This window comes from Cyprinodon tularosa, unplaced genomic scaffold (assembly GCF_016077235.1).
Source record: "Cyprinodon tularosa strain WSP-4 unplaced genomic scaffold, ASM1607723v1 ctg557, whole genome shotgun sequence".
NCBI lineage: Eukaryota > Metazoa > Chordata > Actinopteri > Cyprinodontiformes > Cyprinodontidae > Cyprinodon > Cyprinodon tularosa.
The window spans coordinates 241,747-264,965 of record NW_024039293.1 but is presented as its reverse complement, the minus strand read 5'-3'; the positions used below and the strand labels follow the sequence as shown (position 1 = coordinate 264,965).

General features: G+C 43.4%; 3 protein-coding genes and 4 non-coding genes across 8 annotated transcripts; 2 read left to right on the top strand and 5 right to left on the bottom strand.

Moving 5' to 3' along the window:
• Nucleotides 1-3,559: 3,559 nt before the first annotated feature.
• rps7 (ribosomal protein S7) lies at nt 3,560-10,299 on the bottom strand. 2 transcript variants are annotated; one of them, XM_038305362.1, is made up of 7 exons: nt 10,159-10,291; nt 9,471-9,556; nt 9,305-9,376; nt 8,829-8,972; nt 5,670-5,734; nt 4,289-4,439; nt 3,560-3,670 (listed from the first exon to the last, which is right to left on the bottom strand). In XM_038305362.1, the coding sequence occupies exons 2-7, from the start codon at nt 9,543-9,545 to the stop codon at nt 3,593-3,595; spliced, it is 585 nt and encodes a 194-aa protein (XP_038161290.1). In that variant the 5' UTR covers nt 9,546-9,556; nt 10,159-10,291; the 3' UTR covers nt 3,560-3,592. The 2 variants fall into 2 exon arrangements, with proteins under 2 accessions (XP_038161290.1, XP_038161289.1); XM_038305361.1 differs by lacking the exon at nt 3,560-3,670 and adding an exon at nt 4,116-4,190 and having other exon boundaries at nt 4,229-4,439; nt 10,159-10,299.
• LOC119796720 lies at nt 3,779-3,993 on the bottom strand. Its single transcript, XR_005282510.1, has one exon. It is a non-coding gene; the product is annotated as a small nucleolar RNA SNORA73 family (small nucleolar RNA).
• Nucleotides 4,520-4,734, bottom strand: LOC119796718. The gene has a single exon (XR_005282508.1). It is a non-coding gene; the product is annotated as a small nucleolar RNA SNORA73 family (small nucleolar RNA).
• On the bottom strand, nt 5,801-6,015 carry LOC119796719. The gene has a single exon (XR_005282509.1). It is a non-coding gene; the product is annotated as a small nucleolar RNA SNORA73 family (small nucleolar RNA).
• On the bottom strand, nt 9,061-9,275 carry LOC119796717. Its single transcript, XR_005282507.1, has one exon. It is a non-coding gene; the product is annotated as a small nucleolar RNA SNORA73 family (small nucleolar RNA).
• Nucleotides 10,276-15,408, top strand: rnaseh1 (ribonuclease H1). The gene is made up of 8 exons (XM_038305360.1): nt 10,276-10,513; nt 12,022-12,146; nt 12,287-12,466; nt 12,540-12,639; nt 12,718-12,772; nt 14,814-14,898; nt 14,967-15,091; nt 15,177-15,408. The coding sequence occupies exons 1-8, from the start codon at nt 10,383-10,385 to the stop codon at nt 15,282-15,284; spliced, it is 909 nt and encodes a 302-aa protein (XP_038161288.1). The 5' UTR covers nt 10,276-10,382; the 3' UTR covers nt 15,285-15,408.
• Nucleotides 15,409-18,654: 3,246 nt separating this feature from the next.
• On the top strand, nt 18,655-20,075 carry nkx2.2b (NK2 homeobox 2b). The gene is made up of 2 exons (XM_038305383.1): nt 18,655-19,174; nt 19,401-20,075. The coding sequence occupies exons 1-2, from the start codon at nt 18,988-18,990 to the stop codon at nt 19,895-19,897; spliced, it is 684 nt and encodes a 227-aa protein (XP_038161311.1). The 5' UTR covers nt 18,655-18,987; the 3' UTR covers nt 19,898-20,075.
• Nucleotides 20,076-23,219: the final 3,144 nt, after the last annotated feature.

Genomic DNA, 23,219 nt, shown 5'->3' with positions numbered 1-23,219 from the left:
TGGTGTCCCTCACCTGCTGGTTCGGCCCACTGGGTTCCAGCTCCCTGGTGTACCAGGACATCCTGGATCACTTCATGCTTCGTTCTGCTGACAAGTTCTATAGAGACTCTGCAGGACTTGGTACCGACCCAACCTGCCAGTGGTACAGAAGCTCCTTCAGTTACCATGGTAACTATGGCCAGGATACAGGTCACCATCAGAGCAACATGGGGTCCATTGGACCTACTTCAAGCTGCATTGATGGTACCGAACCCGGTACCGAGTCCAGAAACGAACAGGTCCGCCTCCTTTCACTGGCCCGGTTCTGGGTTCTGGGTTTTTATTCTCTGTTTCCAGAATCTAATAAAGACTAAAAGTTTACATCTTTCGTTTCTAGAAAGTGGGTCAAAAAGACAGAATTTTAAGAAGATATAGTTTTTTTTTAGAACTGTCCAGCTCATACTTCAAGTTCTAGTTCTGTCAGACCAGCATACCTTTGGTCAATACGCATTCGCAGAACGTCAATTTGCTTTTATCCAATTAGTTTGGTACGAAAAATAGACTTTAAACTACCTCAACGGTCGTGCATCCCTTTAGTGACACACAAAAGTTGTTTGAACGTGACTAAAGGGATGCACGCCCATTACGGTAGTTTAAAGTCTATTTTTCAAACCAAACTAAAGGGATAAATTAGACCCGAGGTCACGGATTAGTGGACTAATCCAGGCACAACCAAATTTAAAACATTTATAAATTACCGCATGTTGTCTGACAACAGTGTCTAATTTCACTTGCGCCTCTTCTCCTGTTAATACGGTAAAGCCCTCCGGAGCGTCCGGCTCCAGGCTTTTTTTTTTTTTTAATCTTATTTCTATTTTCTTTTTTTATAAAAACAAAATACATGTTTAGATTTAGATAAAAAAATATTAATATTTAGACATAGAGTAAATAGGTTAAAGATTAATCTTTTAGTTTTTTTGGCACTAAATGTGAGAAAAAAAATATTCAATATAAAGAAAGTTTATTAAATGAAAGAAACTTAAAAATTATTTTTGCTAAACTTTTACATTCATAATAATGATAATTGAAATATATTATTCTCACACTGGAGAACCCCCCCTCTGCATTTAATGGGAGCAGTGTGGGGTTAAGGGTCTTGCTCAGGGTCCCAGAGTGGCAGTCTGTGGGGTTTGAACCTACGGCACCCAACCGCAACGCTCTAATGCAGACGTCAGGGATTAGGGGACCCAACCTGATATAAAACATTTATAAATTACCGCATGTTGTCCCACGACAGAGTCTATTTTCACTTGCCCCTCTTCTCCAGTTAATACGGTAAAGCCCTGGGGAGCGTCCGGCTCCAGGCTGCACGTGATCCAAATGAGCCAATGAGCTGTCAGTCTGGGTTGCTGCTGCTGCTGCTTTTAGACACAGCAGGCAAACCTGTGGCAAGCCGGGCGATGGGAAAGAAGGAGAAGACGATGAGAAAAAGAGAGCAGAGAAAGTGTGGACTGCTGGAAGAACTGCGGTGAACTGGTGAAAGAAAAGTGAAATGGCGTGCTCAAAGATGACCCTGCACATTTAGAGGATGTTTGGCTCAACCTGCTGCTGTGAAGCAGGATTCTCCACCATGAACAGAATCAACAATAAATCTGGATCCAGGCTCAAAATGAGCTCCTTGATATGTGCTTGAGAACGGCTTAGTCTCCGGTTAAACCCAGGTTTAAAGCCTTGCAGGGCAGCCTAAAGCCCACTGCCAACATTAAGACAGAAAACAAGAAATAAACGATGAGTTCAGGGGTTTGAGAAAATTATCTATAAACCAAACTGAACGATTTTTCTCTACTTCAAAAAAAGTTTAGATTTTAAAATAGAAACATGCTTTATTAATGTTTTGTATTTAAAAATTCAACGTATAACATGGATGCATAAAAACCTCATTTTATTTCAGTGTTAAATTCTGTGACAGATTTTAATTAAAAATGTCGTTGCAGCTTTACTGGTTGATTATTTTCTTTATTCTGACCCACTGCTTCCACCTGAACCACAGGAAGATGCCTTAAACTTTAACGCATTTAAAGCTCTTAACATTTGTGGTTCTTGTATCTTGATTAAGCTTGATTCACTAATATTGGTCCATATGAGGCAATAAAAGATGTTTCCTCTCTGTGGAAACGGCCGAACATTAGCTGCCTTTACAGCCGTCACTCAGGATTCCCCATGGGGGGCAAACAGACCATCCCAAAATAATAGTTCTCCTTTGGTCGCCTGGTAATGGAGAACCGTTTAGATTAACAAGATTCTGTTGAACATGAAGCTCAGGGAGGCCATGAAACCAGATGTGGGGATAATGGTTGACCTTAAAGGTAATAGGGAAAGCCCTCAGGTGATTTAATCTGGGTTTAAACAGATTTGTTAAAGCCGGGCATACACCGTATGATTTTATCCTTCCAGAAGAAATTTAAATCAATCCACTGAACTTTTTTCCCCACGTTTGAAGACGTTTCTCTTCCCTGATGCGACCTGCCTGCTCACACTGTACGTCTAACAGGGTTCCTACAGCATAAGGCAAGTTAAATTCAAGACTTTTTAATTCCACTTGAAATAAAAATTTAAAGAAACAAGAAAAACCTGCTTGCGACAACTTAACCCAAAGGTTTATTTTAACATAAACCACTGCACTAATGTTTCAAATTTTGAAAAGCTTCCCATACAGGAAGAAAGCTAAAAACACACAAATGACAGATATATTTGAACAATTATTTAACTGAATTCACAAACTTTGTTTTAGCAGGGAACAAAACAAATCAGTTTTAAAGCCCCAACATAACCAGTGCTAAGTCTTTTTAGCAGCTATTTTTCTTTGTATGGTTTTCTTAGTATGTTTGATTTGGTGATAAGTGGAGGCGTTGCAGAGACAAGGGTGGAACTAAACTGAGAAATACCGGCTGTTTCTCTCTAACTCCATTTTGACGCTTTGTGTTTCGTGCTTCGCATGTGCGACTCCACTGCCTTAATTCCCATCGTTCTAAGCTTGAATGACTTCTTGCATAAATCCACTGAGCCTCATGTATGTTCCCTGGTTTTAGCCATGGAGAAAGCTCTTTGTTCCATTTACACTTACTCAGATTTTCCAGACAAAAAGTTAATGGTGCATCTCCCAAATGTCCCGGCCGCAACAACGCTTTATTGATTCCGCTATCGGGACGGAACCAATAATGGAAAACAGTTATTTATTTTAAATAAAAAAAAGGTAAATTTTAATGTTTTATTTAGATTACAAAAATGAAACCATAATAAAAATAATCCTTTTTATGATGTTTTAAAAATTAAGACCTACGAGAGACTGATTTAAGACATTTTAATACCAATTAAGGCCTTAGTTTTATTTTTAAGAATTCAATGCCTTTTAAGACTTTTAAGGACCCTGTCTAAAAAGTTCTGCTGCCCCCCACCATGCTGCTGTGTTTTCCAGAGAGGAAGAAGAATCCTTGTTTATTTATGCCCTCTTTAAGATTATCAACTTTGGCCCACAGGGGGCGCCAGAGTAGAACCGGTAAACAGCACAAAGGAGCCAAACTGACGGTGAACACATTTATTCTGTCCTGCGCATTTACAGCTGGAATTCTGGGAATTCAAACACAACGTCTTTCCCTGTGAGCTTCTTGTAGACTCCGGAGAAGGTCTCCACCTGGAACAGAGGAGGAGACGGATCAACGTGAGAACCAGAACCTGGACAGGACAGCATGGTTCACAGCGGCTGGAAAAACCTCCGACCAGAACCGGAGTTCTGCTGAAGGTCTGTGTCCTGCATGGTTTAGCTCCCCAGTAACGGCCCAAAGGACTCTGGGAAGGTGTAGGAATATACAGGAAGCTCGTCCTCGCCGGCGAGCAGCCGGGGACGGAGCTTTATGTCCGACACCGTGGAACGGGAATGGACGTCCGAGCCGGAGCTACGCTCCCATACGCCACCAGGACAGAGCCAGGAGAAGGACTCCTGGATGTCCATGTCGAAAAACTCATCCTAGTACAGTTGCTATGGTTACGTCCTCCGTAGCCATAGCAACTGAACTGTGATCAGCTTTAACAATCATCACTCAGTTCAGGTAAATTTCAGGATTTTCTCAGGTATGGAAAAATGTGGGAATCATTCACCATCCAATCAGGACAGGAACATTGATTAGAACCCTGGTTGGCTGTAGGAAAACAGCCTGGAAACTGAACCCAAACATATCCAGACCTGGAAAACCTGGAAAAGCGCCAGTTGGATCAGCCTGAGACAAGGAAGCTTCTCTGAACAGAAACTCACTTTGTGTTCCACGTTGTTCTGCTGAGCCTTGTCCAGGTGGACCTTGATGAGCCGGCTGCTGTCCAGCTTCACTCTGATCCTCTTACCCACGATCTCGCTCGGGAACACCAGGTCCTCCAGGATGGCGTCGTGGACGGAGGTCAACGTACGGCTGCGGGACGGAGAAACCGTTAGAGTTCTGACGGACTGGAACCAGAACCGAACAGTTTAAAACCAAACGTTCTGCTGAAGGTCTGTGTCCTGCATGGTTTAGCTCCCCAGTAACGGCCCAAAGGACTCTGGGAAGGTGTAGGAATATACAGGACGCTCGTCCTCGCCGGCGAGCAGCCGGGGACGGAGCTTTATGTCCGACACCGTGGAACGGGAATGGACGTCCGAGCCGGAGCTACGCTCCCATACGCCACCAGGACAGAGCCAGGAGAAGGACTCCTGGATGTCCATGTCGGAAAACTGGACTCAGAAACCAGAACAAGAATTCTGCACAGAAAAGAATTTGACATTCGCTAAAACCAGGAAGTTTGGTCCGACTTCTGACCAATCGCACGCCTTCCTGCAGAATTCTAAACAGATCTGTAATGTTCCTGTCACCATCTATCGGCTCATTAACGGAACCAGAACCAGAGCGGTCGTGTTTTAGGAGACGATAGCGAAGGTCATCGTCATCTTAAACAGCGTCAAATGGCTCAGACTTCGCCGACAGATCAGATGTTGACATCACTGGTCTGACATCATCACTGCACATGCTCAGATCAGCCTTGAATGAACCGATCAAACGGTCAGTCACCCACAGATACAAACAGGAACCTTCCTAAAGGATGCGACTAAAGCTGAAGTGGGATTTTCCTGCAGCGAGAGAAACAGGAAAACCAGGAAAACCGGAGCGCTCCTCTCCAGATGTCCCGGAGTTGACGGGAGAGCAGACATTCCTTCATCCGGTACATTCAGACTGAACCATCCTCCTTCCTGTTTCTGATGGGACAGCAGCTCCAGGTCCGACCTGATCCAGGGCAGGACGGTTCTACTGCTTTATGATCATAGCGATCCTGCTGGGAATTTTTATGGACATGTTTACATTTGAGGTAAGAAATCGTTTTCCTCCATTCCAATCGGATTCTGAAGGAATGACTGTTGAAGTCTGTAGACCTTGGAGCTCCGCCTACTTTCAGGTCATCATTCCTTTCATAAACTCGTCTGAATGATGAGTTTATGACATTTAAAAACAAAAAACAGCAGTAAAATAAAAAATTAAAACTAATGTGTCCTTAAGTTTAACCATAAACTCATCGATGATCAACATCACCATCATGTTCTTCTCCATCATCTCTCCAAACAGCCTTGATCGGCGTTAAATATCGGCTGGAATCGGTTCCGATCCACTCACCTCCTGGGACGCTTCTGCTTGTTCTTCGTGCGGCTTTTCCTGGTGGGTTTGGGCAGAATTCTCCTCTGAAACCAGAAACAATACGGAATTAATGAGCCAGAACCGAACCAGGAAGTTCTGACAACATGAAGGTCTGTGTCCTGCATGGTTTAGCTCCCCAGTAACGGCCCAAAGGACTCTGGGAAGGTGTAGGAATATACAGGACGCTCGTCCTCGCCGGCGGGCAGCCGGGGACGGAGCTTTATGTCCGACACCGTGGAACGGGAATGGACGTCCGAGCCGGAGCTACGCTCCCATACGCCACCAGGACAGAGCCAGGAGAAGGACTCCTGGATGTCCATGTCGGAGGTTCATACTGATAAACGATCAAGGAGCTTCTAGAGATGCAGACATCTGGGTATCCCAGAACAACTGGGTCCCATCAGACCTGTAAAGGTTCTACCTGAGCAGGAGATCCACAGACGCTAATATTAATGAGTCTTTCACCAACTGCTGTTGATTTTAATATTTAGTAAATTAGCCGAAAAGGTTAGATAAAAGCATTTGAAGGAGCCGTCCGTCACCTGGAAAAGCAGGATTATTGGTGCCGAGCTCCAAAAAAACCAGGATTCCTACATTTTAAAGTTAAATTCAATACATTTTAAGATCTAAATCCACCTGAAATAAAAAGTTAAGACCAACTTCAACATAAATACAGGGGAAAAAAACTGATAGTAAGAAATCTACCCAAATGTTTAAATTTAAACCATCACTTTCTGGCTCAGTAGAAATGATTCAAATACTGAAAAAGGAGTAAAGCTAAAATAAATAACTGTGCTTTGATCCCATCGTTCCTCATCTACATTCCCTGGTCCTGCTTTTAGCGGCGTAACAAACTCTGGATACACAGTTTTCCTTCCATTTCTCCACGTTGTCCTGATGTTAAGTTAGCGCCGCATCGCCTACGGTCCGACAGTCGTTTTTACTGGTTCTAGCGAATCGCTCAGTAGACGAAAAAATAAAAATCATCAATTATTCTATCGTTTGATTCGGATTACAAAAATAAAATCCTATTTATGAGGCGGAAACGATTTAAAGACAAACGAGACATTTTACTACCAATTAGTTTCCTATTGAGGAATTAAATGAATTTTAAGGAACCCAAATTTCAGTTTTATTTTTCCCCACACACTTTGAATGCATCATAAACCGTCATCCAAACAGAATTATTTTCTCGCACTATACAGCAACCGCTGAATGAAATATGGCGACAGCAGCGGTCTGGATTTCAATCCAAGGATGTCAAACAAAAAGCGCTAATTTCTCAGACGTGCCACAAAAACCGCTGCAGCAAAAGGAAGCAGAAAAATAAATTCACTTTCTAAAAACTGAAAACAAAGAACATTGTAAACTCTGCACATCAGGGAAATCAGACGCTATTTCAATGTTTTGTTATTTTAGATGCTCCAATACCTGTGATGTGTTGCTTTAAAGGTTTTACAGGCGTTTTCTAAACAGAAAGAGGCCGAACAAAGTGGTGAGAAAGGCTGTTTCTGTCCTAGGCTGCAATCAGTGGCTGAGAGGAGGGAGCTGTCCAAGCTTCCATCCATCATGGACGCCACCTTCCACCCTCTGCAGCAGCCTGGAGAGGAGCTGAGCAGCTCCTTTAGCCAAAGACTTTTACAGGCTGGTTGGAAAAAGGAGCTACTGCAGGTCATTCATCCCTGCTGCCACCAGACAATGAGACACTACAACCGCAATAACTGCTGCAATAGAGAATAATTACTATTTAATACCTGAGCAATAACCTGTTTCTCTATATCTGAGAAAAAAAAAAGCTGTCATATGTGGACACACTGTATTTATTAGGGGTGGAACGGTTCAAAATCCATGGTTTTCGGTTCGGTATATGTCGATCGTTACCCCCAAATCCCATAAAAATTAATCAAATTAATGAAAGAATCCCAAAAAATGAATGGATTGTAATTATTTTTAATGATCCACGGAAACCCTGGATCATTTCCGTATGTTTTGCTGCTTTGAATTTAATCATCTGGCGCATGCTCTCTACGATCTCCAAGGAACTCAGAGCGGAGCGGACGGGAGCCACAGTGGAGGCTGTAGGCTTTGCTTTGAGCAGCCGGTCTGGAGCGCAGCGGGGCGGAGCGCTGACGGAGTATGAGGGATTTCGGGGTTAGCATGACATGTTGCTGTTAGCATAAACAAAGCGTGTTGCACAATGCTTGCACACTGTTGCACTTTTATCCCCAGCTTTCTTTCCGCCGTCATCGTAGGTCACTCTAAATGCAAAGTGGTCCCATACAGCAGACCTATAAAGTGCTGCTGGCGCGTCTTCCAACTCCTGTTCTTTCCCACTCGCCATACCCACACAATTCTCCACAACAACTGATTTTTTTCTGCTACACCCGGCTATGCTGCTTCGCTTCTTCTTCTTCTTGTTTACTACTGGTGGTTGGCTTTGGTCGCAGTACCGCCACCTTCTGCTCTGGAGTGTAAACGCTTCGCCTATGAGAAAAAGGAGCAGCGCATGAACCGAACGAAACACACGCGAACCGAACCGAGACGGTCGAACCGAACGGTTTTCATAAACCGTTCCATCCTAGTAAATATCTCCACTGTGAAATTAATCAATGTGCTTCTTAAAAATTACCAGCATGTAAAGATCAATGCAAATAGTTTGGAGACGCTCTGATCTTGTTTTTGTAATTTGACATCTTTTTTTTTCAATTATTTTCCATTTTATTTAGTATTGTGTTTTTTGCTTTGTTTCCTGTTTGATCTGAATAAAATAAAATGTTTTCTATTTGATACCAAAGTTTGAATGAATATATTTATGGTTTTTGAAGGTAATTTTAACATCTCTTGATTATAGCCCAAATATAAATCAGATCTTCATATCGCCAAGCCCTAGTCTGAAGCATATTACTGCTTTTGTGAGGACCTTTCCATCTGAGACATACAGTTTAGAGCCAACAGGAAACAACGCTTCTGACTCTGCTGGATGCTTTTCTACAGCATCTAAACCTCTGAGGCAGAAGGACACAGCTATTGTCTGAACTGCTGCTTCATCCTCATCACCTCGTAACAGACACCTCTCTGCTTCTATCTGACTTATCAACACGCAGCCTCTGCAGATGCCGCCTACTTCTCCCCTCTCACCTGTGCAATGAAGACCACATGCTTCCCGCTGAACTTCTTCTCCAGCTCCCTCACCAGACGCACCTGGATCTTCTGAAAGGACTTAAGCTGAGGAACAGGAACGAAGATGATGATGGCTTTCCTGCTGCCACCAACCTCGATTTCCTAAAACAAAGATAAAAGTGAAGGAAGCAGCTTCCAGGACCGTCCTCTCCACCACCAGATGATCAGAAACAAACATCAGAACATGAAGGTCTGTGTCCTGCATGGTTTAGCTCCCCAGTAACGGCCCAAAGGACTCTGGGAAGGTGTAGGAATATACAGGACGCTCGTCCTCGCCGGCGAGCAGCCGGGGACGGAGCTTTATGTCCGACACCGTGGAACGGGAATGGACGTCCGAGCCGGAGCTACGCTCCCATACGCCACCAGGACAGAGCCAGGAGAAGGACTCCTGGATGTCCATGTCGGAGGTTCATACTCATCAGATGAGCTCCTACCTTGGCTGCTGTGATGTGAAGTTCTCTCAGCTGAGCTTTCAGATCAGAGTTCATCTCCAGCTCGAGCAGAGCCTGAAGAAAGATCCAGATTACAGATTAACACCAGAACCACAGCTATGAAATGAAGCAGGATCCTGTGGATCTTAAACAAGCGGGTTTTTCCTACCTGGGAGATCCCAGACTCGAACTCATCGGGCTTCTCGCCATTGGGCTTCACGATCTTGGCGCTGGTACTGAACATGGCCTTAGTCTCTGCAGAAACAAGAAGACATGAGGTTCAAATAAAGGTTTCAGGACCAACAGAGAACATTTAGATCTGGCCCAGAACCCATTAAAAACGAACCAGATCAGATCAGAAGTCTGTGCAGCTAAACTCTGGTACTTAAATATTTAAATCTGACCCAGACTGAAAATAAAAAATGTTTTCAGAGCAGACTGTACTGGTCAGAAAGTTTCCTCTGGTAAATGCTAACTGGTTTTTCTTTCCCCTCCAGCGGTTAGCTATGCCATGCTTGGTCAAGCTTCCCCCTGAAGGTCCAGTAAACTGGACCCAGTTTGCCAAGTATTTGGTAAAACCCTCGGACCAGTTCACCGGTTCTTCCCAGTTTGATGCCCAGCAGCAGCAGCAGTTAGCGGGCTGGACACACGCTCGGCCTAGCTTCTCCCGCTAACACAACCCCTCCGCTACTACGCTTTAAATACAGCTTTAACACAGCCATCCGCTGCCGCAAACATCTTAATCTGAGGTATCAGTCGCCAATCATTGCGTTCTAGTAGTTAAACTAGCAACAAAACGTCTTTAAATGACATTAGAAGCCAGAAAACTGCTCTCCTGTGAAAATAACACGACTAACCTGTGTCAGTGACGGCCTAGGAAGAGACCGGATCCTCGCGAGAGTTGAATTAATCCAATCGCGTTGGTGCATTTAAGCATCGCGAGACTTACTAAGATAAAGGCGTAGATGAGATAAAGTATCGCGAGAGTAGCAGTAATAGTCTTGTTCGTAGTTGTCTGATGTCTGTGGTTTACGTTCGACTTCCCCAGTGAACCCACCATGGCAGTCTGTTGGTTCTGGTGATGTTTCGGTTCTGGGTTCCAGTCCGAACTTTACTCAGGAGGTTCTGCAGCTCTTCAGACATGCCTAAGACGAAAGGAAAGTTCTTCTACGCCGTGAGAAAGGGAGTGAAACCCGGAGTCTACGGGTCGTGGTGAGGGTCTTTCCGGTCAGATTCACCTGTTTGGGACATTAACTTTGATCAGAACCAGAATCCGATCAAAGCAACTTAAACGCCACTCTGAGCTAATCTCTTATTGTCATACTTGAAAGGGCACGACTCAGTAAATTACTGTACCGATTAAAATGTTTAATTTTCAATAATACAAAGCAAAGGCATCTAGTTCGCCCATAATAAAATGTTTGAAGTGTTTATATCTGTTCATTCTGGCTCAGAACTGATTAAAACCGGGGATCCTATCCGATATTAAGTCAGAATAATGTTTTCAGTCTGGTAGAAAGGCCCTCACAGCCTCCAAAACAGGAAGAGGTGCTGAAAGTTTAGTGGAAGAAAAAAGTGCGGTAATAAATCACTGGCTTAAAGGAAATCTGCAGATTTGAAGCCTGTTTAGAGTTTGTGGAAATGAGGAGGAGAGGAGACGACAGAGCATCACGCTTCCTTCAAAACCTACGAAATCCAACCGGACCTGGTACTGACTAAAGTACCAGTCACCATGGCAACAGCAGCCAACTAGCCACAAAGAGATGAGCTGAGGGCTGCTGTCCCAGCCCAGTTGCTATAGCAACCTGGCCTTCCCACGGTTCGCGGCAGAACTACAGACCAGACAGAGACGCTGGTTGCTATGGCGATTCCCTCCTTTACTGTGTAGATTACAGTTGCCTTTTGTATCTATGCTTCTTTTTCTATGTCTGCTTCTGTCTCCTTGAACCCCAGTGGGCCTCAGCAGATGGCCGCTCACACTGAGCCTGGTTCTGCTGGAGGTTTCTTCCTGTTCAAAGGGAGTTTTTCCTCTCCACTGTCGCTACAAGCATGCTTAGTGTGAGGGATTGCTGAAGAGTCAATGAGTCGATGCAATCAGCTGGTTTTCCTTAGATAGAAAACTTTGAATCAATCTGACTGGATGATCTGGTGAACTGGAAAGTGACCTGAGATGACATGATGTGAATTGGAGCTATAGAAATAAACTGAATAGAATCGAATTTAATGCTAATAAGAAGAAATTATCTTGAAGAGACATCTGGGATGGCGATGTTTTTGCGTTTAATCTTCTCACCGTTATGTTCTGCTGCGTGTCTTTTGGATTTCCTTGCTGATTTGACAAATGCCCAGCTTTTGGAGAGCATCTTCCCTTCTGTTTTAGTTGGGACATTCTGATGACTGAAAGTTTGTGTTTCAGTAGTTGTGAAACTTTAGTGTCTAAATGTAGATCTTTAAGGGTCTGCAGTGTTTCTGTATCTGACAGGTTTATCAGAACCTTCAGGTCCAGTTTCCAGAACCTTCCAGAGCTGATATCTGCTGGGAGTTCATGGCAGTGAGGGCGTGTCGCTCTCTCTGCACTCTCTGATCGATTCCTAACTGATTGTAAAAAAAAAAGCATGTTGCTATAGTAACTGGGGCAGGTAGTGAGCAGAACCGTCTGAGCTTCAGGAACATGTTTAGCAGCGATATAATGAGGACTTTGCTGGTTCTGGTTGTTTCAGGGATGAGTGTAAGGTCCAGGTGGAAAAATTTCCGGCTGCATCTTTTAAGAAGTTTGGATCAGAGCGAGACGCCTGGGCGTTCGTCCGAGGAGTAGAGCCGCCTGCCGTTCCGGACCAAAGCACAGGTGAGATGATCCAGATATCCGCTAACTGAGAGCCAGAAAACTAAAAACCTCCCCAGGTTCCGACCGTCAGAGGAAACTTCCTGTACCCGGTTCTCTGGAGCAGTTCTGATTCCGAGCCGACGGGTTCTGTTTCTCACCAGCGAGCCCGGCTGGAGAAACGGACCTCTGTCTGCTTCCCAAACGAGGTCCGGAGCCGCTGGAGTACATCCCGCTGGGAAGGAAGCGGCCGCACCCTGAGCAGGAGGCGGAACCTCAGGTTAAACGGGCCAAGCCGGTAGAGAGCTCTTCATCAGGAAGCAAAGACGGGTTCACCTACATGGGTACGATGATGATGATTGTTAGGATCTTCATCCTCCGCTCCCTCAGAGTCTGACCCTGCTGCTGTCCTTCCAGGCGACGCTGTGGTGGTCTACACCGACGGCTGCTGCTCGGCCAATGGACGGGCCGGGGCCCGAGCCGGCATCGGGGTGTACTGGGGCCGGAACCACCTGCTGTGAGTCCTCACACACAGACGCACCGGCAGGCCACTGCTGCTGTAGCTGAGAACTAACACGCTGCTGCTGTCGCTCAGGAACGTAGCAGAGCGGCTGCACGGGCGACAGACCAATCAGAGAGCAGAGATACAGGTAAGACCCGCCCACCATGTGGCCCCTCGGAAACAGATCCAGCTCTCTTGATCTCACAAAGGGCCCCAGAAACCTGTTAGGAGCCACATGTGGTTCCTGCATGGGTTCCGGTTGGGCCGGGTTATCGGACCTTGTTCTGGAGGGAAGATCCCCTTCAGGAGCTAAAGACCAACCATCTCTCAGGTTTGGTTCCGGAGACCTGAAACTAGATCCAGGAAATGCAGGCGTCCGTCCAATTAAAGGAGAAGTCATTATTTATACCTAAAACAATAAGTTCAAGGGGCGTGCAGGTGGCGCAGTGATTAGCGCGCATGACCCATGTACGGAGGCCTTAGTCCTCGATGCAGCTGACCCGGGTTCGATTCCGGCCTGTAGGACTTTGTTTCTCTCTCATATCCCCTTTCCTGTCAGCCTACGGTCAGAAAAACGAGCCACTAGAGCCAAAAAAAATAAAAAGAAACTGAAACTAATACGTTCGCAGTGATTGAATGAATTTAGCGTTAATCAGTAAATAAATTAAAACGATAATCAATAATGACTTCACCATTGAAATTCACCAGAATTAGCGAATCGGCTGTTCCAACCGAATTCACCGGAGTGGTGCTGAACTTTACAGTTAATAAATAAAGTGAATGTAATTGGTCGTTTATCAAGGGGGCGGGATTGTTGTGGCGGAAAGTTCGTAAGCAAGTTTAGTTGTGGCCGGTTTGTTGGAAGCATCTTGCTAACCAGTTAGCATCTTAGTGCTAGCAGATTCCCAATGGGAAATTCCATTGGGACCAAGTAGCACTAAATTGGTGACTTAGAAACGACGCTGTCAAGGAACGCTATGGACAGCGGAAACATGCAAGAGGAGGAGAGTTTAGTGTCGGAGGTCGTGGATGAGTCTCCTCCGTCATCCATTTTTTATTTAGAGGAGGAAAGCGGGGACGAAGATGTTGTGGAAGAGGACGCCAGGGCGGCAGAAGCTTGGTTTGGTGTAGAAGGCTTCCAGCCGTACATGTTTGAGCCCTTGCCTCGCAACGCTGCCAGTTCTGTTAGCTCTACGCCTGCCGAAGACACAGACGTCCATCCCCGTGAACACTGGGACGCAACTCAATGGGAAAGGAAAGGATTCTGGTTTCAACCGTTGCGTATATTAGCTGCGACACATGAATCAAGCTGCTATGACCGAAAACATTTGATTGACAGATGACCGCTGATATATGATTGGTTGAATTTAGGTGTTCAGGCTGACGTAGAACTAACTGGCCTGAAGAAGATAACGGAAAAAAAAAAGATTTTAAGAAATGTTCTAACTTTTGGGGCAATATTTACTGATAAAGAGAACATTTATATACATGTTTAAGCCAGAATGATTTATCATTTAAATATTATTTCCCTACGGCTTTAAACTGACATTTCCTTTAACTCACATTAATAGAACAAGGATGAATCCCCTCAATCCAGAACCTTCCAACCAGTGTAAAACCATCAGGTGGTGCCCTCTAGTGGTCATTTCGAGTTTCAGCGCTCTTTTAAGGGAAAAATCCGCTCATATTTAGAATTTAAACTTCTGAAAGTTCTTTAAATCTGAAATTATTCCATCCTGTTCAATAAATGATCAGTGTTTTTAATTCAGAGTCATTTTTATGTGAATGTGCTTTACTGGAGGCATCCATGTTTGTCAAAGGCTTACCGCACCGTGACGTCACTGCTGGAAGATGGCAGGAGGGAGGGGCTACTATATTTGGGAAAAAATGGCCGCTCCCAGACTAAGTGATCGCAATGAAAATAATTTTTGTCTTTTTACTGATTAAAGCCGAATTCATTAAATCACCGTAAACGTATTTGTTTTAGGTATAAATAATGATCCATTGATGATTCCTGGCTCACCGGATGGTTCTCGTTTCTTTGTTCCTGTTATAAATAAACTAAATAAATAAAAATACATTTTATTATTCATAGTTGAACTTTTTTTAAATCCAAAGAGCATCTGTTTTAGTTATAATGTAAGTTTAGCCGTTACCACGCTCTTCTTCTTCTGTCCTCCGTGAACCAGGCGGCCTGCAGAGCGCTGGAGCTGGCCAAACAGAACCACATCCAGAAGCTGGTTCTCTACACAGACAGCAAGTTCACCATCAACGGTGAGCCGCTCTCTGCTCCGTGGACCTGAGGAGCACCTGGAGATGACCGTCTGGCTTTGGTTCCGCAGGTGTGACCAGTTGGGTGAAGAACTGGAAGCTGAACGGTTGGAGGCTGAAATCTGGAGGAGAGATCACCAACAAACAGGACTTCATGAAGCTGGACCTTCTGAACTCGGAGCTGCAGGTGGTCTGGGTAAATATCAGCACCGGATCAGCAGGACAGCTTTTAGTCCCAGAGGTTCTAACGTGGGTCTGATGTTTTCTTCCTCTTCCTCCAGTTGCACATCCCTGGCCACTCAGGGTACCGTGGAAACGAGGAGGCTGACCGGCTGTCCAGAGAAGGAGCAGCCAAACCGCTGCAGGAGCCTGAAGAGGATCTGGGATAAAGCAGGACTTTGTTGTTTTACTTCATGTTTATCAGCAGCTGCTGCTTCTTTCTGAATGTTTTTATTTTCTGCTCGGGTTCTGTTGATGTAAAATTCTGAATAAAGTTTTGGTTTTCTTCTGATTAGAATAAATATATAAATATATATATATATATAATGTCGTTTCCTGCTGATGTCTGGAAGAAGAAAAAATCATGAACGGAATCAGGTAATTCCGCTAATGTCCAGCAGAGGGCGGTGGACTCACAGCTCTGAGATCAGCCCTGATGGAGAAAATGGAAAAATATGAAGGATGCTCTGATTTCAGAGGTCAAAGGTCAAAGCTGCTAATGAATCCGATTGATTTTACTTTTTAAAGTTTTTTATTTCTCCCTGAATCTTTTCATCTTTCCCTGTAATTCTATAAAATTTAACGAAAACCATGATCAGCAACCAGAGTTAGTTTCAGTTAAACACTGAAGATCATTCTGAACCAAATGCTTTCATGTGTCTTTACTCTTTAACTATACCTCCGTTAATTATACTTCCTTTATTTGAAGCTGCCTATTTTATTCTAATTAAAGGTAACTAATAAGTTTATGTCTTTATCAAATATTTAGTTCAAAATGGAAAAGAGTAATTACTTTTAGGAACAAAGTAAATTTTTATATTATTCACACAAAAGCCACTCTTACAAAATTGTTTAGTTTAACAATCTAAAAGTTATAGTTTGATTTTTAATATTATTTAAAAAGGTGAGATTTCTTCTTGTTTAGCCGGAAAATACTTAAAATTTGAAATGTCTTGATGTTTCTCTTAGAAAAAAAAAGACCATCGGTAAATATTAATCAGGTGTTTTTACAAAGTTCAAACTCTGCAGGACTGTTGGTATGGCAACCCATTTAAATTATTTTTTTACTTTTTAATTTCTATCTTTGATCCTTAATACATTTAAAGATGTTTATTGATGTCTTTTTCTGATATTTTAGAGATAAATGTTGTTTTCTTTGTCTTTGTTGATTTTCATACATATAATTTTTGGACTAATTCTGTTTTTTATTTACTGGTTAAAACAGTTTGGGCTTAAAGTGAAGAGAATGAGTGGAAGGAAAAAATCAATGTGAAAACAGTTAAATATGTAAAATAAATTAGAAAAGAGAGACAAAAAAAGCTGAGAAAACAGCAAAGTTTCTATAAAAAAACATTTTCGACTATAACATTAAAAAAAAGAATGTATAGCCTACATATATAAAACCGCTGAGAGAAGTGAACAGAGCCCAGAATAAATGGAATCTGTTTGGTTAAAGCTTAACGATCAGAACCAGAACCAAAGTTTTTCTGCTTCATGATCCGGTTGGTTCCATTGCTGCAGAACCGGTTCCGATCCAGATCATCCTGCGGATTCTAACGTCTCTAAAACCCAGGAGGAAAATATGGATCTAATGTTTAAACTTCTAGATCATCAGACTATAAGCTTACTTGAAGAATCCAACTGATTAAATATTTTAAGAAAACAGGGAAATTAATTACTATTGGTTATGGGTGCAGTTCCCCCTTCAGGCAGCAGGGGGCAGCCGAAGCTAAGGGGAGAAGGTCATTTTGAGCGATGAGATTATTTCCTTAGATGCTGTTTAAAGAATCTAATTTCATGAAAGATATTATTAGAAATAAAGTTTCTGATCATTTAATTTTTCATATAAAAAATTTAAGATTCTTTAAAACTGGATAATTAAAAATAAAAATGTTAAAACCGTTTTAACAAAGATTTATTCCTTTTAATTATATTATTACATTACTAATAAATTCCCTTTTCAGAACTTGTCTGACTCTCTGCTCTTAGAATTTGTTTAAAGCAAATTATAGTATTTTTTTATTTTTAAATTCTCATTTCATGTTTGTGTTTAATTCAATGTGTGGCTTAATTTTGCTTTTTTAAATTGATGACCTTTAATCTCTTTATATCAACTATTTCTATTCAATCATGTCTAATTTATTTTGTATTGCTTCTGCTGAAAAGTTAATTTCATTTATTTTAATTAAGCTTCACAGCTGAAATAAAAAGATCATCATTCTTTTCTGTTTTCATCTTGTTTTCTTAGATTTTACCAAAAATAATTAAATGAATTATTATTTTTCTTTTAACAGAGAAACCGGTTCAAATAATCTAACGTTCCCTGGAGCACAAAGATCATCGACGGTATGAGAAACTCAACATGCTGTAGAAAATGAATAATAAATGTCATAAATGAATAAAATAATCAATAAAAATCATTATGAGACGGTGATGAATTTCATTAAGCTCAGAATGGAAACAGAAATAATTTTAGAAACTTACAGAGAAAATAGAAACAATCTTCCTCAAAGAAAAATGAAAAACATGAAGAAAAACTAAAAGTCTCGAATTTTAAAAAAACTGGAAAATTAGAAACATTTGAAGATTTAAACCAAAATCCCGCTGATCTTGGATCAGTTTGGAGGAACAAAGAAAGCAGCTCTGATAAAACCATGACAACTCCCAGCAGCTCCCTGGGATCCCAGCGGGGGGGGGGGGTTAAGCTCTGCTTTGTGTTTGCAGAGTCTGACCACCCAGCAGGTTTATCCTCCAGGTTCGTTTCTAGTTCACAGAGCTTCAGCTTCTAGAATAGAAATGTCCGGTTCTGAGTTGCTCTGTGAGGTTCTGCTCTATGGAGGTTCGGACTCAGAAGTCTGTAGAACAAAGATGGGTTCAAGCAGGAAGATGTTTCTCTCCAAACTGACCAAAGAGCGAAATGTTCGGTCAGGTTCTGCAGCTTTTCAGGCCTACATTTCCCATGATGCATCAGAAAGCTCCGAACTCCAAGGATGGGAGAAGCTTCGGTCTGCAGGTTCTGTTTGCTCCCAGAAGTCCAGAAAGATCCTGGTGCTGAGCAGAACCAGCTGCTTCTCTTTAGGGATAAAAACATCCCAGTTCTCCTCTTTTTCAGGACCGACCCAGACTCAGCAGAACCAGAACCTGAGCAGAACCAGAACCTGAGCAGAACCAGAACCTGAGTAGAACCAGAACCTGAGTAGAACCTGAACCTGAGCAGAACCAGAACCTAAGCAGAGAAGATCCCGTGAAGCTGCAGCATCAGTTGCTCAGAGATCCTGGTTCTGATCCAGATCTTTAGCATCACGGTTCTGGTTCGGAAGTAAACTGACTCCTGATCCGAAAGGTGATCCACCTCAATATTCTGCAGCTTCTCTGTCCCACAGCATGATGCGGCCTCCACCATGCTTCACCTGGTTTCTGAAACCTTTGAAGAACTTGAATGGACCGGGTTGGACTGGGATGGGTTTACTGGTACCAGTCTGAAGTAAAGTTCTGCTCTGCGTTCTGTCGGTCTGGCACAGAAGATCCGGTTCGGTTTGTGGTTGAAACTGGACCAGATGTGGAAAAGATGGTAAAATGTTTTTCCTGGTTCTGTTTGTCTGAGGATCCATGGAGGTTCGGAGGTTCTGGTCAGTAGAACCCATCCGGACCAAAGCTGCAGCAGCTCTGAAACAGAGTCCCGGACCGGTTCGGTCTCCTGCCTGACGCGGCTCAGAGCACCTCCTCTCTGGACTCCGGACCCGCCTCCGACCTTCTTAAAGACCCTGGAAGCAGGAGCGGGACTCAGACCGACCCGCTGCTCTCAGCCTCCATGGACCGAACCGCGCTGTAACGAACCGAACCTGGAACTTTCTGACTCCTCCATTCTGCGCCATGCCGTCCGGCACCATAGGCAGAACCGGGTTCTCAGTACGGGACCTTCTGGACCTTCCGAGCCCCACAGGAGGCTGCGGCTCCGGAACCGAGGAGGAGAGCTCCGGAGAGGTTCCGGTGAAGGACCTGGGCCCAGAAGGAGGCCTGGAACCCGGGTTCGGTTGGAGCAGGTGGAGCCGCGCAGCAGGTCAGTTCTTCCTCTGCGGTACCGGTTCTGGTGCACATCATCATCATCATCATCATCATCATCATCATCATCATCATCATCATCATCATCATCATCATCATCATCATCAGAACCAGGACAGGTTTCATTGCTTTGGTTCTGGCTCATCTCTCTGTCTCAGTTCGGACCGGTTCTGGTCCAGAAAGTTTCTGAAAGTAATTAGAGTTTCTTCTTATTTCCAACTCAGACTCCGGAACCGACCGACCCACCGAGCAGTCCGCTGCTGCGCGGCTCGGTTCGGTCCAGAAGAACCACGGGAGGAAGCGCAGGGTTCTGTTTTCCAAGGCGCAGACCTTCGAACTGGAGCGGCGCTTCCGGCAGCAGCGGTACCTCTCGGTACCGGAGAGGGAGCAGCTGGCGGGCCTGATCCAGCTCACCCCGAACCAGGTCAAGATCTGGTTCCAGAACCACCGCTACAAGCTGAAGCGCGCGCGCGCAGAGCGCGGCCACGAGGCGCTGCAGGGACGCCGCCCCCCCATCCCGCTCCCGCTCCTGGTTCGGGACGGGAAGCCGTGCGAAGGGCTGGAGGTTCGGTCCGGCCTGGAGGTTCGGTCCGGCCTGGAGGTTCGGTCCGGACTGGCGCTCCATCTGTGCGCCTTCTCCCCGCTGCTGCGCGCCGCATGCGGCCCGGAACAGGCCGGAGCGCCGCAGCCGCTGGCCCACTTCTACCCATGGAGCTGGTGAGGTTCGGTCCGGACTGGTACCGAACATGACAGAACTTTCCCGTCCGGACTGCTGTTTGGATCCAGGACTCTGTGTTTGGGTTTTTGTTCCGGTTCTGTGAGCTCTCTGGTTCCTTTATTTATTTATTCTGTTTGTCAATCTGAATATTTATGAATAAAGTTGGAGTTTAATTCGGTTCTGACCCAAACGGTTCCGCTCAGTTTTATTTTATTTTATTATTTTATTAGTAATTAAAAAATCTGAAAAACGTCAGAATATTGATTTTATAAAAATGACCCGACATTTTTGATCAGCTGTGATCGGTTCTGAAACCAGTTTGGATTCGGATCAGCTGGTTTTCTGGACCCAAACCGGTTGCAGATATTCGGAACATTTCTGTTCATAAATCCCAAACTTCAAACAGTCCGAACCTGCGGGGGGCGGGGCTACCTGTACAGAACGGCCTCTGATTGGTTGATTGGTTTCTGCAGCGTTTTAATTCCACCTGATCTTTAATGAACCTGAAGAAATGGAAAATCTACAGAAGCAGGATGGAGAATCTGAGCTGGGATGCTTTAACTGCAGGTTCGGATCAGAACTTTCACCAGGTCCAAACTGCAGGTCTCCTTCCAGAGAGGTGAGGAGGAAGAGGAGGAGGCAGGAGGAAGAGGAGGAGGCAGGAGGAAGAGGAGGAGGCAAGTTCTGGTAGGAAACCGATTGAAGAAACATCTTCAATCATCAGGAGAGAAGCAGCTTCAGGACAGAGAGAAGAAAAACTAAATAGGGGAATTTGATAAATGATTTAAACATATAAAAAATATTTGTTATTCTAATCATAAACGATCAATGAAAGAAATTCTTATCAAGGTTCCTCAGCAGATTCTGTCATCATCCTCATGATTGTCATGTTTTTGATGATTATCAAGAACATGACAAAAAGAAAGAAAAACAGGAAATAAATTCTGAGTTTTTTTTATTTTTTATTTAAAACGATTCCACTGAAAACCAGATGAATCTGCTTTTTCGATTCATTTTATTAAAGTTTTACTACAAAAAACTATGTTTAGATCAGAGGTAGCCAATTAAAAATCAGCTGGTTCAGAATAAAGAAAATTATCAACCAGTAAAGATCAGGAGACATTTTTAATTATAATCTGTTACTTTAAACAGAATTAAAACCGAAATAAAAAGCAGCTTTAAGCAGCTAATCTCTGGATTAGAGCGCTGCGGGTGGGTGCCGTAGGTTCAAGCCCCACAGACTGCCACTCTGGGTCCCTGAGCAAGACCTTTAACCCCACACTGCTCCCATTAAATGCAGGGGGGATTTCTCCAGTGTGAGAATAATACATTTCAATTATCATTATTATGAATGTAAAAAATTAGCAAAATAATTTTCACGTTTCTTTCATTTAGTAAACTTTCTTTACATTGAATATATTTTTTCTCACATTTAGTGCCAAAAAAACTAAAGATTAATCTTTAACCGATTTAGTCTATGTCTAAATATTAATATTTTTTACCTAAATCTAAACATGTATTTTTTTTTATAAAAAATAAAATAAAAATAAGATAAAAAAAAGTTGTGTAAAAAAATAAATTAACATATTTTTTTAATTTATATTCCTGAAAAGACTGAAACCGTTAGTCGCTTTGCTAATTAACCACGCCCCCTAAGGGCCAAATTGTGCCAAAAGATGCTTCCCTAAATTGGCCCTTTAAAGGGGTGAGGGTAATTAGCTTATCTGCTAAACATTTAAAGATGAGGTTTAGGCTTTAGATAGAAAAAGTAATTCAGATTTAGAAATAAGATTAATATTTACACACACGCATGCAGAAGATGACTAAACATTTTTATAGATGCATTGGAAGTTGGACCTCCATGCTGCATAAAAGCATCAAAAACTCTTAGATAGTTGTTGAAATGTCTTCAAAATAAATAAATGAGTAAAATAGAATAATAAAAAACTTCCAATTGAAGCCTTAGAATTTAAACAGGATAATTGTTTCCGTTTCGTTTAAACTGGATGTAATTTCAGAAGCAGCCAGCAGATGGCAGCAGTGTGTAACCTTCCAGCCGCAGGTTCCAGTGGATCCGTTCTTTCCGCCACATCCTCACTAACAGAAGCAAAATTCTCCAAAAACCCTAAAGGAATCTGTTCCTCATCCCTGCAGAACTTCAAAACATTATCTGTTTTTGAGGAAATTATTCATTTTTCTGTTTCTGTTCGATTTAAAATGAAAATTATTCTGCACAAAGGTTTCTATTTATGTTATTATGATGACGTTTAATTCATTTTAGCATCATTTAGCGAACATCAAATTTTTGAGGTGATTCAAAAAGCCAAGGAGAAATTAAATGAATTTATTTCCCGTTTTTCTTTAAAAGTTGATTGAAATTCTTTCAGTATTTCTGGCTGCAGAATTCAGAATTGATCTATTTATCGTTGCTCGTCGTTTGCTGCCTTATCTGGGCTCAGCAGAGAATCCCAGACTTCCCTCCTGCAGGTCCCTGGACCTCGTCCCAGCAGAGGGGTCCCGTCAGCATCAGATGTCTGAGGCTCCTCAGTGGATTCTTCTAAATGCAGCCCTCCTCTGCCATGGGTCAGGCTGCAGAGACAATATTCTGTCCCCATTGAATCAATGGGGACAGAACCAGCCCTTGTCCCAGCACTGAACCCTGTGGAATCATCCAGAAACTCTGGGTCTGGGTTCTCTACCAACAGCTGCTGCTCCTTGGTTCATATCGGTCCAACCTCTGGAGAACTGACCGCGTTTGACCAGGACTCTCCCTCTTTATTCTGTTTCCTCAGTGTTTCGAGAGGTAGAGGACAGACCGTCCAAATAGAACATTAGGACAGGTGTCACTAGAACCACCGGGGACTTCCAGAGTCACAGTAGGACGTCTCTGTCCCAGGATGTCACAGTGCAGATGATGGAAGACAGAAAGACTGAAAGAAAGATGACATCCCTTCTGGACAGAGTCTCCCAGTCCTTTATTGTTGGACAATATTTCCCAGTCCTCTACTGCTGGACAATGTCTCCTAGTCCTCTACTGTTGGACAGAGTCTCCCAGTCCTCTACTGTTGGACAATATTTCCCAGTCCTTTACTGTTGGACAATATTTCCCAGTCCTTTACTGCTGGACAATGTCTCCTAGTCCTCTACCGTTGGACAGTCTCCCAGTCCTTTTTTGTTGGACAAAGTCTCCCAGTCCTTTACTGTTGGACAGAGTCTCCCAGTCCTCTACTGTTGGACAGTGTCTCCCAGTCCTTTATTGTTGGACAATGTCTCCTAGTCTTCTACTGTTGGACAGTCTCCCAGTCCTTTATTGTTGGACAAAGTC